Source organism: Thamnophis sirtalis, unplaced genomic scaffold (genome assembly GCF_051295495.1).
Source record: "Thamnophis sirtalis isolate CommonGarterSnake01/CBP01778 unplaced genomic scaffold, rThaSir2_p1.2 scaffold_5, whole genome shotgun sequence".
NCBI lineage: Eukaryota > Metazoa > Chordata > Lepidosauria > Squamata > Natricidae > Thamnophis > Thamnophis sirtalis.
Genome location: NW_028261385.1, coordinates 108988194 through 109006081, shown reverse-complemented (window position 1 = coordinate 109006081; position 17888 = coordinate 108988194). Strand labels below are relative to the sequence as shown.

The following is a 17888-nucleotide window of genomic DNA, read 5'->3' as shown; positions in this document are numbered from 1 at the left end:
AAAAAAATGTATTCAGTGTATAATACGCACCCAGATTTTCAGCCTCTTTTTTGAGGGAAAAGGTGCATCTTATACTTCGAAAAATACGGTAATTTAGCCATCTCCACAAATTCCATCATCCTTGCCAACCATTCTCCACTGTGAACTCTCCCTGTTTTTCTTTTGTAAGCAGTTCTTTAAGGTTTTGCATTCACTGTATCATTTTATTTGTTCTATGTCATATTTCAATAACAGTTGAAATACATGTCCTAGTCGATGATCTTATTTTTTTTAAAATAAAGGTTTCAAATTCTGTCATCTTGAGTTCACTCTTTATTCTCCCAATAATTTGCAAACCATGGTAAGTTCCTACCTTCATAGAACAATTCTTGCTTGTCTTTAAACTATTTTCTAAATGTATATGCACCATAGTGGCATATCAAATATTTCTTACTGTAGTTGCCCTTGAAGTAAAAAGAAATGATGGTGAAGGTAAAGGTAAAGATGTTGGGCTTAATTTTGTTTTTAGAAATTTCCATATTTTTAAAAATCAAACTTTAAAATTCTTTTTTTTTTACCCTTAACAAGCCAGCTTCTTCTACAATTAATATTCTACTATTTGGGGATTTTATCTATTTCTGTTATCAATAATAAACAGCTTGCACAACTATGTACAATTTAAAATTAGGAAATGCTAGTCTATCTGTTTCTTCTGAATCTTGCAAAAGATTTGTTAATTATTATTACACCTTCCTATTAACTGCAAATCTTCAAGGTTTTGTCTGAAATTGAAATAGGTGCCATCAGGGGTGGGTTGCTACCGGCATTGTGTGCAAAAAACTAGGAAACTTGGGAAGAGTATTCCAATGATAATATTTGCTGTTTGCAAACATTTTCCATCCAAGTCTTAAAATCTTCTCTTGTATTTTAACTTAAAATGGCTAATAAAAAGAGCACTGCAACTTGTCAAAAGCATTTTTTGCATCTAAAAATACTACTGTCATCTTCTTTTTCTTACTATTGATGTGCCCTAACAATTTATTATAGATCTGCTGCTGTCCATCATTTTTCTCTCAGGAATATAACTTGTTTGGTTGATATATATTATTTCTAAAATGGAAGTGTTCAAATGTTCAGATAGTATTGTGGAAAATAACCTGTAGTCAATATTCAGTAAGATGCTGGTCTTACAGAAACTATTAAACATGAGTTGTTTAACTCAGCCATGTTTGCAGTGCTGAATTTTTTGCTGACCTTTTGAGTAATATACCTTGAACCACAATATGGTGGATAGGCATAGGTTGATTATGTTTCTATTGAATTTAGAAGGTGTTTTTGTTTGGTTCATTTATTTTCTTGTATGCAATTTTTTAAATTTGCTATTGATGATTCTTGCTTAATGAACACTTTTTCAGCAACTGAACTTACAATGGCACTGAATGCAGTCACTTAATCACCATTTGTGACATTTGCCAGCTTTTGTCAAGCAAATGACATATGAAATCCTTGCTTAACAACTTGTGATGATTTGCTTAATGACACCAACTGAACATGCCAGAATTCCCATCACTGTGATGACTATCTATAGGGTAAAAACAATCCCAAAATGCAGACTGAATTTTGAGTTCTTTTGAAAAATATTTTTTTCACAAATATGATAAAAAAGCCTTGACGGTTAAAAAAGAAAGAACGTAGGAAAAACGAAACTGAATTGTCTGTCTTGGTTTTCCCCTCAATTTATTTTCATTCAAAACTTGTTCTGACAGGCCAAAAATGTGGCAGCAGCTCTAAATCATATTCAAGTAAAGTTTTTTCTTACAAAATACCCTAAAATCATATTGGTTTCTGCCTAAATTGATAAATTTATCTCACCTTTCAAAGTAGTAATGTATACTAATAATGATTTAAGAACCTTTGATACTTAAAATAGGAGTGATAGCATAGATGGATTCTTTGTTTATCACTGAGCATGTCACAAGTCATAAATATGTGTACACATAGAACCTGTGAAGGCCTATTCAATCCAGTTATCAATCCAAAGTTTCATGCAAAGTTTCATCTTTCAACCATGTTCTGTCTGACCCCTTCACATTGCTTGTGAAGCTTCTGAATGTGATATGGTGAGAAGAATGTGTTAAAGAGACTGAGAAGAAGTAAAAGTCTGAGAAGACAGTCTAAGGGAAATCAAAATGAAATGCTGTGCACTCACTACTTTCTAAAACTGAACTGGTTCCTAAACTCCCAAGTTCCTAAGACAAACAAGAAAAGCAATGAAAATAACAGGGCCTGCATGAAACAAGGGCTCTATGTGACTGAATGTGGGATGCTCCATTGGGCAGACTCTTGATGGTTAGAGACCAAGAGTTTATAAAACATTTTAGCAGAATGGGGAAAAAACCAACAACCTGCACACAATATCCACCTTGTCTAGACCCTGAAATTTCCTCTTCTCCAGTTCAATAATGTTTCAATATATTCCATCTCTGCTAATATGATACCGAATTGTGCTTATTCTTTCTATTTTTAATTTGAAAAAGTTACATAAATAGTGATTTAACTAAATTCTCAAATTTCTTACATAGAGTGCACACATATTAAAACCAGAGCTATGCCACAGTTTTCTAGTTCACAAAGTCCCTATATCAGTCTAGTTTTGCTTGATTTACTCCACAGGTGCAGACTAAATACCTCAGAATACAAACGGGGTTCATGTGATTGCTTCTCAACAAACCTACAACCCCATTTCACAGAGAAAATTGGCGAGATACAAAATAAATACTTGACAATTCGACAGGAAATTCTCCAGCTGCATAGACATGGCAAATATGGGCTCCTAAGAGTCTCACATGAACCCTGTCTGACAAACCGTCTCCGAAGATTCTTTTGAATCAGAACCCCCACTGGAGGTGGGGGTGAAGAAAGGCAGCGTCTCATCAGACCCTGAGAGAAACAACAGATCTCTCGTGGGTTAGAGATTTGCCTATGAATTTGAGTTGGGGTAGCAGCCTTCATGGCTAACAAGATGCTGACCTTTTTGTCAAAATAAGTTTGGAACAGGCGGAGACCGGGAGAGATAAAAGACCTTGTAAGAGAATTTAAGTAACCCACAACTATAAATTAAATTTGGAAAAGACAAAGAAATTTTGAGAACATAAATAATACTGAGAGTCAGATCAAAGAAAAAGAACAAAGAAAGGTGGAGGCTTCTCCCTGGAAGTTCTTTGTCTGTGCTTTCGAACAGAAGAACAGAAAGCAGAGCATCTACAAACCCACATAATTATAATGTTAAATTTGGTTTTAGATCTTAAACAGAAACCAATATTTTACCTTGTTTGAATTCCTTCCAGCTAAAATCAAGAAAAAAGCACGTTTTTCTTCTGAACCCACTCAATATAAACTCACCTGGTCTTGGATATCAAATAGAAACCAAATATTTTGATCTCTTTTTCTCTGATAATGGATAATCTAACCTTGACTGTGTGGGAAGTTTTAATTAACCAACTACCATAAATCAGAAGTTGCAAGAGCAGGAGGCAAAAGAGACACGTACCTGAATCTGGCTCTTTATAAGTTTGTTCTAATTGATATGTTTTAAACAGCTGTGGCTGAACAGAGATGGAAGGTGACAGGGGGAAGAATTATTACAGAGATAAGACCTGGAAAATACTAGGTTTTTTTTCTTTTTCTTTTCTTCCCTCCTTTGTCTTTTTATTTTACTGCAAAAGATTAAGATGGCCCCGGCTTCACTTCTGGTCCCACAGTAGCTAAAACTTAAGGTGGACCAGAGCCTCAAAATAAGACTTTGTATAACTAACTGCAATCTCGGAACTGGATATTAAGGAAGAACAAAAGACCAAGATGGCTCACATCGTTCTCCTCTACAACAGTGGAAGTGGACAAATTTAAGGTGGACCAGAACTCTGAAATAACTGTATAGCTAATTCTAACTTTGGACTGGACATCATGGAAAGCTGGGAATTTGAAGAACCACGTGATATTATAAAAAATATGCATAAATCATTAAAATCAATCCTAAATAGAATTCTGAACCCAGAGAAGCAGATATCTAAAGAAAAATTTAAGGATAAGGGGGCAAGGGGAGCAAGATAATGAAGGAGTGGAAACAGAGGGAAACAAAAGGCAGACAAAAGAGGTTGAAGCTGTGTCAGGCCTGCAGTAAAATTCTTTTTAGAATCTTTGGCCTGCCACACTTTTTCTCTCTTTCTTTACTATGCTGTTTCATTAGTGGGCAATTGGGAGGGGGGAGTAGTAAGGTGTAGAATGTGTTGTTGTCATTCCTTTTTAGAAGCCCAAGATCATTCTTTGTCTTTGCACCTCTGCACCTGACCGGAACTAGATGGGTGGAAATGCCAGTGTGGCAGAGGATGATTGGATCATGTGACGGACTTGTGGGTGTGGGGCAAGGTTTTGAACTTTCAACTGGGTGGGAACCCAGGAAGCTTTCAGATTTGGGATTGCCACATGTACCAACATGTCTCCCTTATTAAATTGGAAGTTTAAGGATAGTTCTGCCTTGTACTCTGATTTATTTCTGGATGATATTTGGAACGCTGACAGGCTGTTAGTGACATAAGGGAAATTGAAGGGGGAGGTTTTGCCCCAACAAAGAGAAATAAAAAACATCCTTTTGGTGGTGACCTGGGGAAAGTTGGGGAGAGTGGATGTGCCGAAGCAAAGAGAAGGGAGAGGCCAGGAGCAGAGAAGTAGGAGAAAAGACTTACTAGGAAAAAATCAGACAACCAGAAAATTTTATGTGGGAGGATATAAAACTAAGATAAGGGTTTTATTTCTAAATATGACAATAAAATGGAGTTGCTAATTGATTTAATGTAATAATGGAAAGATAATTAAGCAAAGGTTGAAATATATGGAATGTGGATAAATGTGATATTGATATTGATGTGGGGAGGTTGTGAAAAACATGACAATAAAATGGAGTTGTTAACTGGTTGAACATAACAATGGAAAGACAACTAAACAAAGCCCAAAATATATGGAATGTGGATAAATATGAAACTGATATGGGGAGGTTGGAAAGCAGAGGTTTGCCATTCACTTTTATACATGATAATTAAACTGAGTGGCAAATTGACTGGAAACGACAACAGAAGGACAACTAAGCATGGGTTAAAATATATGAAACATGGATATACATAGAACTTTTAAGATGATGGAATAAAGCGAGATGTTCACCGTTTGTTATTCCATACAATAGATTAAGGGAATTGAAATGAATATTGAACAGTAAGGTTTGCTACTTATAGACAACTAAAGGTAATCTAATCCAAGGCATGGAAAAATTGGAGAGAGAACATGAAATACACTTACAATGGGAAACTATTGAGACTTAAAGGCAGAATCACAAATTGGGGCGTGTAAGGCTGTATAATTATATAAAGATAATGATGAGAATAGCTGGGAATTGTAACTAGGTCTACATCTCGACCAAAATTAGGCGGTTTTTTTTTTAAAAAAGTACAATGACTGTATATGTATACTTTTTTGTTCTATTTTTCTTTTTCTTTTTTCTTTTTAAAAAAAAGAGGAGTATATGTTAAAAATTAAATATGTATATTGAAAAGAAACTAAATATCATCAATATGAAATGGAGCTTGCCCAGAAGTTGAAATACACCAAGCAAATGAGATGAAGAGTGGGAAGAAAAGAAGAGAGGTAAGGGAAGGAGAGAGGGATAGGAGAGAGGGTAGGAGGGGGGAAGAGGAGGAGAGAAATGAGGAATGGAAAGGGGAGAGAGGAGTAGGAGAGAGGAACGGGAAGTAGAGAAGGGAAGGAGGACAGAAAGAAGAAAGGAGGTAGGGAGCAGGATGAGAGAGGGAGAAGAAAGTGAATGCACAAATATAGTGTATGGAGAGCAGAAGAGCCAATAAATGCTCTTAATAAATGGTTTTTTCTTTCTTTTTCTTATGGGGGGTTGATGGTAAGATGAATTGATGTAAACATTTAATAATATAATACGATGTTGGTTATGTAATAGTATACATGTGATTATATGTTATGAAAATGAAAAATAAAAAACTTTACAAAAAAAAATACTTGATAAGGACACCAGTCAGATGTAAATCTGGATCAGCCAGAAATATTGTGATTCTCAACTTTAAGCAAGAAACCCAGAAATATCTATGACCCAAGGTATCAGCCAAAAGTCTTCTGCTCCTTTGTAAAGAAAAGCCCTTTGAGGCTTTTCTGTGTACTTAGACAAATAATGAACAGTCTACTGACAAACAACATACAAAATGCCTGGCCAAAGAAGAGGGTTAAAAAGATATTCTGCAATAGGAAAGGACTGCGTGTCATCAGAAATATTTAAGAAATTCAGATTTTTGATGTCCTTGAGATGAGCATACCATGATGGATTTATACAGTAATGTATCTAGAGATCTACCATATTTTAAATATTTTAAATAGTCCTGCCAATACATGCAGAGAAAATCCTTCATTAATAAATTTCATGCTGCCAATGGCAAGCTGGACACTAAGATTCAATACTGTTGTGCCAATTCTAAAGAGTAGGCAAAATGAGGACAGACCACCCTTTGAAAAGCAGTCCAATGTTAGTTCTGGAGACAACAGTTCTCAGTATATGGATGTGACATTTCTTCAGCACTCAATGTCATTTTATTGCTTTCAACACAGAGAATACAATTTCTGTCCCATTTAACACATTGGTGGGCTCTGTGGAATATAATTCACAGATGTCAAAATGTTCTAATAAATGACTAATTATGAGTGATAAAATTTGTTATCAATTATTCACTGTGCTTTGGAAATTGGCTCAAAGCTCTGTTGATTAAAAAAGTAAAACTAGTGTAGAGATTGAACTGCACTGCTTCCTTGGCACATTTTTTTACTTAATATCATGTTTTGATATTTGTAGGTTCCATACTCTCTTAACCCTGGGCACGTTTTTATTTTTCTAAAGTGGAAAATGGTTGTTCCATACAGAGTCTATAAACTTACCTTTACTAAAATGCCTTTTGGGTCTATTTAGTTACAATTGTCTCTGTTCAGTCCATATGCACTCCTACTGGTGTTTCAGATTCCCCTCCCAAACCACAAATGGGACACAAAATGAAACTCACACTTTTCCAGTGCCATAGCTTTTGTAGTCTACAACTGCCGAAACAGCTACAATGACAGCAGGCATGCCATAGCCAACCAAATAGAAGTATTTTCTACGTGAATGTTCACTCTCGAAGACTTCCACCAACATTATGTAGAGCTGTACACCTTCCAAAAACATCCAAGTGAAAGCAGAGAGGAAGAAGAAATGCAGGAGAGCGGCAAACACAGCACAGGCTATCTGGGAGAACAAAAAAGACAACGTAGAACAGTAGTTATGTTTGTACATCGATTAAAGGTGGGTGCAAATAATGCAGTTAGATGAGCCTTCTGCTATTTACATATTAAACTGGAGCTATAAATGTATAGATGGCTCTTGTGATTTATTTATTCTTTATTTTCAGGATTCAACCATTTAATTATTGTTGTAAAGAAAGATGCCGTTATACCATTATGATGTCTTACATATGTGTATCAGTATCAGACTAAACTACTTGGCTTGTTTAGATGTATATGCCAATTCACATATTTACATGTGTTCAGTTGGATTTTGGAATGAGTGATCTTTTTAAAATTATAATGCACACTGCAAAACCATGCATTCTGCTTTCAACAATTTCTAAAGTAGAAAGAGGTTGCTGAAAAATAACCACACAACTTTTCAATTTTTTTCTCCAGAAAATCAGTAGTTTGGTTGATACACTTGTCTCCAAGCACATGGATAGGCATTGCCATTTCTAAGGGTCTTACTATACAGAGAATGAACAAGTTTGCAAATAAAGAATGGTGAGAAATCCTATAAATGCAGTAAAGCAGGCTTTGCTACATATTAAAAGTTAAATATTTGCAAGGAAAGAAGTAGACAAGTTTCTCCTTTACTCTCACCTTTGAATTAAAGACCTCAAGACACATATCTGAGAGAGTTTGGGGAGATGCTGTAAATTATCTGCTTTATTACTACCGCCATTTGCCTCAAATATGCCTCATGTAAAATCTGGTTTATTGGGAAACTCCAACTTCTTTTTTTGGTGTGTTCATGTAAGTGTCGACACCCAATGACTGTCTGGAGAAGTTTCTGCAGGTTTGTTGTAAGATTTCAGAAGTGGTTTGTCCTTCCCTGCTTCCTAGGGCTGAGCCTGTCTAAGTGGGGACTGGAATTCATAGTCTCATGACTTCTAGCCTGATGCCTTCATTTCTACACCAAACTCTCTCTCTCAGGGGAAATAGGAACCCGATTATGCTACATCATAATAAAAACAAGCTTTGTTTTCAAACTGTACTTTACCAATAATTAAATCCTTCCAAATGTTGCCAAGAAAAGTGCAAGACCTTATGTCTAGGCACAGTTGCTAGAAGTCAACATTGGTATGAAGACACACAAACAAAAATACTAAAAGAAATAAGGAAGTGCTTCAGAGTATGAAACAGAGGAACTACGCACTTTAGTTGATGTATTGCAAGAAAATGACTAGAAACAGCCATTTTGGACATTATGCATTCTTAAGATAGAAATTGATAAAAAATATTGAAAGTCTGAGCTAGATAATAGTTAAGACACAAGGCTAAAGGCTTAAAACAAAAACTGTAATGGTTAAATATAATGACATGCCATTATCCAATTTAAGGATAATACCATGGTAATGGAACTTCAGATAAAGAATTCTGGAATATAATCAGCAGTGTGATGTAGCTACAAAAAGGACAATTCATTTTTTAAAACCCCGAACCAACAAATGATTTCCAAATCAAGATATCGGTAGGTAACTGCTCTATTTTATTTTGCATTGGTCCGGACAACTCCTTATGTCCAATTCTGAATACCATACTAACTGGAATAGGTACAGAGAAGAGCAAAAAAAAATAAATGATCAGGTCCTTCAGGGAGAGAATCAACTCTCCAAAGAGGTTATGAGTCCAAAAGCTTGGAAGAATAAGCTCTGGTTCTGGTGACCAATTCAGAGTGGATCCTCAAATGGGTTCCATGTTTGTGTTTGGCTTTCCAATACCACATCAGGTCAGGAATTTTCCTGGCTTCTCATACTATTATTAAATCCCAAATAAAGGAATCCTGAGGGAGTTTTCCCAGACGTTGTGCTACTATCATCATTAATGAGGAATCCCACCTTTGAGACATTTTTGGAAAATTTCCCTGTCACTCAGTTTCTTGGCCCACAAATTTGGTGGGCACTTTTAAAAAGAAATTTGTATCTAATAATCTAGTAAAACTAGAATTGAATATCATCAGTAATTTTCCTATTTAAAATGGGAAGAGATATGTATGCTGTATGTGCACTTAACAATTGTTTGAGTAATCCCTTCTGAATTGTAGCATTTGTCAAGTATAAGACAGGATATTTAATGATGAATAAGCAACTGTATATAAGAGTTTTTAATCACTGAATTGTATTTCAATATTCCTCAACTGTGCTATAAAACAGCTGTTTTCTAAATGTCATGTATATGCAAATGCTTAATGAAGTAGGGCATCTATTATATTATGTGTCTGAGATACATTATAGTTCCAACTTGATGTAATATTTAGCATCCTAATTTTCTTAAGTTTTGTAGCAGCTGGAAGAGACTTGTTACAAAGGCTTGGTTGCTTTTAGTAGCCTGGGCAAGTTCCTGGCATTGGCACTGCTTTTATTTGGCTACATATCAGATACTAACCAAAAGTATCTAGTGGTGTGAACTTTATTGTACCTAGATACTGAAGGCTGATAATTCTGTTGCACTTAGTGGAAATTAGCATAAATGGAACCGGAATGAACTCCATAATATACTTGGAAATGTGCCCCCAAATTAGATAAATGTCATATTTATCTCTCAACATGCAAATGAAAATAGTAGTAGGAAGCTGTGTTGGATATGGTTGCTGCTTTTGTAAAAATTTGTAAAAATAATAAAGGCGGAATACAAGTAAGCAAGCAAACAAACAGGAGGCTGAAGGGAGCCAGCTACTTCAAAATCATATAGTTGACCAAACGGGACTCTGAGCTCTGATACCTCTGTTCATGAAAACCAAAAGATGCCAATTAACTTTTTTAGAAAAAAAATTCGAGGGGCTGGAATGAGGATAAAATCAAAAAGTCAAAGTTTTGTTTATCTGCTTTTATAGGGAACATACTATTATGAAGAGCACAGTTTCTTTAAAGATTATATAGATAGGACTACATGAGTGAGGGTTTTTCATGAACATTATTTGTCAGTACACTGTAATCCTTTGCAGTGCTTTAACTTTTTGTAGTATTTATCATTACATTTATTGTAAACATATCCATAATTATACATTTAACCTAGCAATATAATAGGGGCAGATCTTGTTCTTGGAGGTGTTTTTCATCCTGAAAAAATTGATCTAAAGACTTTAGAGTCAGATCATTAAAGTTTCAGGAGGCATATTTAATCCAAATAAGCTCTATTTAAAAGTAATTATTTTTCTATAATACATGCCTTGTTTGAAGGAGTACCATCTTGAGTAGGTTGAACCATCTGTTTTAGTTATGAGATACAGTATCTTCTTTAGGTTATTTTTCTTTTCAGTTTGGGACTATGCATAGCACTTAAGTCCAATGTGCTATATCTACAGCATACACAAGAGATAATATAGGCCAAAATAAACTTAGTAAATAAAACAAATTAATAAAAGTTTTTTTAAAAATGCTAATGCCCTTGTTTTGTTCCACTGGAAATTGATAGTTTTCCAAGCTGGATGTTAAACCACAGATACTAGGGATCATATGGAGCTGGGGATAAGGAGCTCTAACAACATATTCTGTAATAGTCATAAAATGGATGAAGGATATATTAAACTACATTGTATACGCCATTTATATACATTTCAGGCTCAACACTGATTTTTTTTTTAAAAAAATGCTCCCTTTTTTAAGCAGAGATACACACGGTGATTTTTATGAGGGAATCACAAAATTATAGAGTTGGAAACAACCTTCTAGGTCAGCGCTGTCAAATTCCTGGCCTGCGAGCCAGATGCATCACACACTGAAGAGGAGAGATTGAGAGGGAAAGAGCAGCACTCCAATCTGTTCTTGTCCTTCCTGCTTTGAGGAATTAAGACTCAAATTAGCAGCAGCTTCTCTACAGATTGAGAATGTTATGTCCTTATATACAAAGGAACATAACCTGGAGCAGCAGTTCTGTGATCCTCAATGAAGAATTGGAAAAAAAACCACTGATTTGTTTCATTTAAATCTTGTGAATTTATCATTATGATAAATTAATATAAATACAGGTGTAAATTTATGTATTATTGTTTTATTTATTGTTTAATATTGATGAATTTATGTGATGGAATCAGGTTTTGGAGCAATGCGCTGTTGTTGTTTATGCCCACTTGTTGAAGAATGATCCGAAACATATAACTAAAAAAAAATCTCTAAATATAAATCACAAGAATAACCTTGTGGTATGGAGACCTGTAAGTCTTATCACCAAATAAATAGATCATATTCTGCCAATTTTGGCATACATTTTTTTCATATGAAAGGACTATCGTGGTGGAATATAGTACAGATTTATTTATTTTTATGTATTTATTAAATGTATTTGCCACCTGATGGTTCAGATGACTCTGAGTTACAGGAGGGAGGCCTTTCCCAGGGAGCAAAGTGGCAGTTTAGCCACTTTGGCATGCAGGAAGAGAGAGGCAGGGCAGATCCTCCCTAACCTTTTATAGAGTATATCTAATAGTTATGCAGATTTGTGATTTATTCTGACAAGATTCCTGTCTACAGGTGAACAGTAATAAAGAAACTGCTGTGAAGTAACTTCTTGTGTTGTTCTTGGTTCCTTCCTTAGCCAATTATCCAACAATATTCTATACAATTATGAAAGAATCAATTACATGTGATAAAAGGTGGCTGCAAAATGCTTTTCAGAAAGTTCCGAAGATGAAGCAAACAAAAATATTTCCAAATGCAAAAGAAGGTGAAATAAATCTTAGATGATAAATTGAATCAGCTGAAGAAAGAAAGCAAAAGACAACAGATGCAGGGGGAAACAAACCTCTCCAGGTAAAAGCTGAAAATAAAAGAAGTTATATTGAAAAAAGCAATGCAAAGAAACTAAGGATAACAATTGAATGGAAAAGTTATTTGAGAGAAATTACCGAAATCAAGAACCTTTATGTTAAGATGGGCACAATTAGAACAAACAAGGTAACGATCTTTTGAATAAAGTAGATATAAAGAAGAAATTGCGAAATATATGGAAGTGTACAAAATAGATCCAGAAATTGTTCAAATATGAAGATTTGACCACTATACGAAATCCAGACATTCAGGAGCCAGGTATTAAAAAGCAGAACAAAAGCACTGTTAACAACAGAAGTGCAGGAATCGATGAAACATCAACAGAACCTTTTAAATATTTTGCATGATAATGTAGTTGGAAGAGCTGTTTGCAGTTTAGAAAAGTGGAAAAGATCAGTACGTTTTCCAATACGGGGGAGGGGGGGAGGGAGCAGTAAAGAATGCTCAAACTATTAAATAAATACATTTATCTTTTACAGTACCAGGATAGTCTTCAGTATTTTGCAATCCACAGTGGAACAATACATAGAATGACAATTGTGTAAGTTGACTCAGAAGAGGCAGAGATACTTGAATGTATATTATTTCCATTTGACAGATAATGAAAAAAGCAAGAGAGTTCAAGAAGACTATCTTTTTTTTTTTTTTGCTCTATAGATTGTATTAAGGCTTTTGGCTGTTTGGACAACCAAAAATTGTGGATAGTCTTTAAAAATGTAGGCATACAGTCACTCATTTGCTTATTGAAAAAATGTACATAAGGAACAAGAAGTAATAATTAGAACAGACTATAAAGCAACTGAATGAGTGACCTAATGATGACTAATGGTGAAGATCCTTGCCACCCACTCGGAAGGTTTAGAGTTCAATCCTAGGTAGTGGCAGATGTTTCTCTGCTACGTGCAAAGAAAAAAAATATATGCTGCAAACGCCACATAGTCATCAGGAAGGACATTTGGCTAGTAAACGCCCAGCTCCATCCAGTCTCCCCAACTCTCCCCCAAATTGAGATTTTTTTTAAAATGAAGCAACTGAATAGTGCAGATTGGAAAAAGTTAGCCTATAGTATGCATTGTTACCTTATTTATTTAACTTAAATATAATATAATAAATGTTGGACAAGAAATATAATATAATAAATGTTGGACAAGAAGAAATATAAATTCAAATAAAAATTACTGGGAAAAACCTCAAAAAGTTCAGAGATGCTAATGATATTATTTGGATGGAAACAGGGAAGAGTTGAGGAATTTCTTGTTGATTCTGCTGCTCCGTATTAAAATGAAAGCAAAAACAAAAACAACAACATTTAAATAGGTGAAAGAAAAGTTTGCTGGTTGGTGGTTCTGATTTAGAGCTTTAATTTAGATGCTCAAGTTGACCTACATGGCTCTCTCTTTTCCTATTCTTTCTCCAAAGCAATAATTGTGTCAGATGCTAATCTCTTCCATTTCTAGTCACAAGCCTTAACCAATGAACAGATTTTATCTTCCTGGACACAAAATGTTGATAACTATAGACATGAAAAGATACATCTGATACTTCAGAGGAGGACTATTAAATATAGTTAAATATTTTAGCCACATAATCCAAGGGTAGTGGTCATTGGGGAAGGCATTGATGCTTGGAAAAATCAAAGGCAATCATAGAAGAGGTTGACAGAAAATAAAGAGGTTAGATTATTTCATTAATGAAATAAGCATCAGCTTATTAAAAACTCACTTTTGATAGACAGTCCTGGCAAAAGAATATCCACTGGGTCATGAAGAGATGGAAAAAATTAAATGACTGAACAAAATCAAAACTTTTAATATAAAACCAACCTAAGCTTTCTGTATTTATGAAAATGCCAGTCAGCCAGAAAATAGATCATATAGAAAGGGTATAGCTGAAAAAAACCCTTCTAAATGCTGAGGGCTACAGTAACTGTTATCTCCAATTCCACCCCTCATGATGTTTAAAATCCAGCATGAAAATGAATTTTTATGAGCTTGAAAGCTTTCTCATGTTTTGGAAACATTTTATTTGAGAATGTATGTGAAAATGGCTGCCCACTCAATTCCAAGCGATTACTCTAATTAGCTAGTTATAATTTTAATTTTAATGGAAAATAGATTAGTGGTGTAATATTACTAAGCCAGAGATAAGAAAAAAGATAATTTCAGCTTTTCTCACTGGTTACTTACTGGTTGGTCCGCCCTATTGATTCCAATAAGGAAGAGAAGTTCTGCCACAAACAAGCTGATGCACAAGTTTTTATGGATAGTGTTCCTGTCACTTTGGAGTCCACGGAAGAAGCAGAAAGTAAAAATGCAGATCAGGAGGCAGACAAGGGACAGAAGAATGCCGACCCAAGTGATGACATCCAGGATCAGATCATGGACTGCATCTCCATGCTGCAAATAATTCAAAAAATATTTATCAATTATATATTGACTTTCAAAAACTAAGAAAGCTCAGTCTAATTGAAACACTTTTGACAGTCTCCATTCTTCTCTCACAAATGTATTGTGTGCATATTAATATCATTGCAGATTATGTTAATTGTTTGTTTGCATTCCCCCCCCCCAGATTTGTTTTGTTTAAAAATTAGTATCCTGAAGAGTATCATCTGAGTTTTGATCTCAGCTACACAAAGACAATGAACATAAAAGGCACATATTATAGATTAATAGCATTAGTAGTCTAGATCAATCTGAGCTGCAGAATGAGACTTAAAGTGGGGTTCTTTGCTTTGGCAAACTTTTAAATAAAACAAGCTACTTCAAAAACAAAGCAACCATGAACTCTCCTTAGACTTTACCTATATTGCTTGCACTATGGGAGAAAACAAAAGGAAGCCTTTTTTGGAAAGTAGTGCAGGAGAAGTCTGAGAGGAATTTTCTGAAAGTTTCTGAGGGTGCAACACCCTCGTTATGTTCTGAAGGTCTGCTAGGTGGACAACTTTGAACTGTGAGATCTTGAAGTTATCTGGCCTGGAATACTTTTAGCCAGGGTTGCAGGGAAATCCTGAGAGGGTTTTTCTCCCACTGAAGCTAGTCTGAAGTATCTAACATTATCTGAGTTATTTCAAAGAAGTAAAGCAGGTTACATCTTCATTTCAGTAAAGAAAACTGCATCATCTCCAAGGCAAGAATTGCTTAAATGAAATGAATCTAAATCACTTTGCACATGCCAATTATAGATCAATATGATATTGGCCCTTAATTAGTTTTGCTTCATGGATCCCTATGAGGTTTTTGATTATTCACTGATTATTTTAATAAATTATATATTTTTAATTCTCTGCCTGCAATATTGATGATTCCCGCTGAGATTCTGCCTGAATTGGAGTAGGTTATAAATATGGTTAAATAAATGAATAAATGAAATAAAATATTTAGAGAGAATAATGATTGCATTTTTCATCCTTTCATATTGGAAATGTGGTTCATTTCAAGAAGATAAAAGCCATCAATAATAAACATCAAAATGAATTTCCACTTTTAAAACTATTATAGTATAGATTAATGCTGTAATAGTATATAGGAATGATTTAACTATTATAGTATTAGAATATTAAGTATTAGTATTAGAATATTAAGAAGGTAAAGCTAGCAATTTTCAAAAACGTAAATTTTAAAATAATTATTTGATATTTTGCATTTGATTTCCACCTGACTGTTCACATTATTTTCCTCTGTAGTTACGTGTACAGCAAATCAAGATTATACATCTAATGAAGTTTCCATATAGAAATCTGAATCTTGATAGTCTAACTTTATATATTAGTAAGACAATACAGCAGCCATATGTAGATTGAGTAAGCTTCCCCTCAGCATGAAATCCCTCCACAAGTTTGAATTGAAACAGATGTTGAATGAGTTCAATTAAATTAGCTACAATGTTTTCCTTCTCTAGCATTCAAAGCAGCCACTTGCCTATCTGCAGGCATAGATACATTTTCATTCCAGCCATAATTTGGTGTTTGAAGTATCATTAGAACTTGAATCCAGTTTAATAAAATGTGTTTTTCTCCTTAATACGCATAACTTGCTCAAATTCCGTAGTATATAATAGGACTGCATGAGGAATTTGTTTAGAAGGGCCCTTCCCAGAGATGCCGCACAATTATTTTATTGTTCATCTTAGACAGAACAGTTGATTTAATTGCCAGCTCAATGACAAGCCAGAGTGAATAATTCCTTTGTTTTTTGTCTTTAGTTCATATACCTTCTGGATTTAACAGAGAAGCCTTGTTTTGTATTCAAACTTCCCCTGAATCTGTCTCTATCAATTAACTGACTGCATCAACATTTTGAGGGATTCAGTAGTGGTAGAGACCAAAGACAGTGAACATTTTAGCTCTTTCAATTTAGAGATAATCACTATTTATTCTTTCTGCAGGAGAGCTTTATAGAAATTAATTCATCTTTCTTTCTCTGCCTCATTTGTCATCTGTTTCTTCGTGTAATGAAAGTTTGATTATTAAAATTGCCCTTGGAAAATATAGCAGTAGCACTTTCTAATCATGGGTATCTGTAATACAATCAATCCAGTAGCACCTAAACTATCAGTGCCATCTCACTGGGACAAGGGGGCCCATACAATCAGAGTACAGCATACATCAAAAGCAGGCAGAGGGTTAGGAAGCAATGGAAGCACATGAAAACGTGCATGTAGTACTCTGACTTGTGAGACTGATAAATAATCTTATGGCAAAAGCTCTCCTCATAGTCATCAGCTTTAGATTTGTTAGATATCCTACCCCTGTACGAGGTCAACATGTATGTATGTATGTATGTATGTATGTATGTATGTATATGTATATGTATATATATATGTATATGTAGATCAAGCACTTCCTTAGTCTTAGGCAATCCTGATAGCATTACTGATTTAGGACATATCCATAAGGGATCTTTGCCCCAAATAGACCATTATTCTACAAGCCAAATAGCAAACCTAAGGGATAAGAGTCACCATTAGAGGGTTTATACCCTTTCCTAATATTTCAACTAGCATGTACCTAAACACTTAGATAATACAATTCTTGAAATATGCCATTTCATCAGTATTAAATGAAATGGCACCTGTATTCCTTCCCCTTGTACACCAAGAACAAAGAATCTTGAACAATACAAAGTTAATTTTAAAGAAAAAAGTAATTTGAATAAAAAAGAACATGACTTGAGGTAACATAATGTCTAAACCATACAAGGAGATTTACACCAAGGAGAATTTTGCAAATCATATAAACATAAAACATGAACCTCATTTCTGGCGGACAGCAAATTTATAATACTAATACATCTTTTCAGATAACCACTTTTGATTGAAAGCTGGATTTTAATACATAACTAGAAAATGGATGGAAATATCACAGTAATCAAATATTATGGTGGAAATGATGTCCAGATGCACACAAAAGGAATCAATGAACTCAAAACAGCAGAAATACTCCTCCAGCAGACAATTGCTTCACCACACACACAATATACTAGGTAATATCACAACTATACCATTCATTCACTCCATTAGCATAAGCTGCAATTATCCTATTATAATTATTTTTGCTAGTAAAACAGCTCTGTCAATGTAATGTTCTGCTTTGTAACGGAGGTATTGCTTAAGTATGGGTCATGAACATACTACTGTCTTCCATTGGCATAGGAAGGCTTCCACCAAATCCTAAAGTGAAATCCTTCTGGTGAATTTTGAGTATACCTTCTCTTATTCCCTTGAACATTTTAAAGTCAATATTAAAGTAATTTAACT

General features: G+C 34.6%; 1 protein-coding gene across 20 annotated transcripts in view; it reads right to left on the bottom strand.

The window, feature by feature from the left end:
- ADGRL3 (adhesion G protein-coupled receptor L3) overlaps nucleotides 1–17888 on the bottom strand; it is a 540567-nt gene that overhangs the window by 133548 nt on the left and 389131 nt on the right. For all 20 annotated transcript variants that reach the window (XM_087716492.1, XM_087716493.1, XM_087716494.1 and 17 more), the window contains 2 exons: nucleotides 14318–14527; nucleotides 7101–7321 (listed from right to left, as the gene is read on the bottom strand). In XM_087716492.1, the coding sequence (XP_087572618.1) occupies nucleotides 7101–7321; nucleotides 14318–14527 (431 nt within the window). The remainder of the gene's footprint in view (nucleotides 1–7100; nucleotides 7322–14317; nucleotides 14528–17888) is intronic.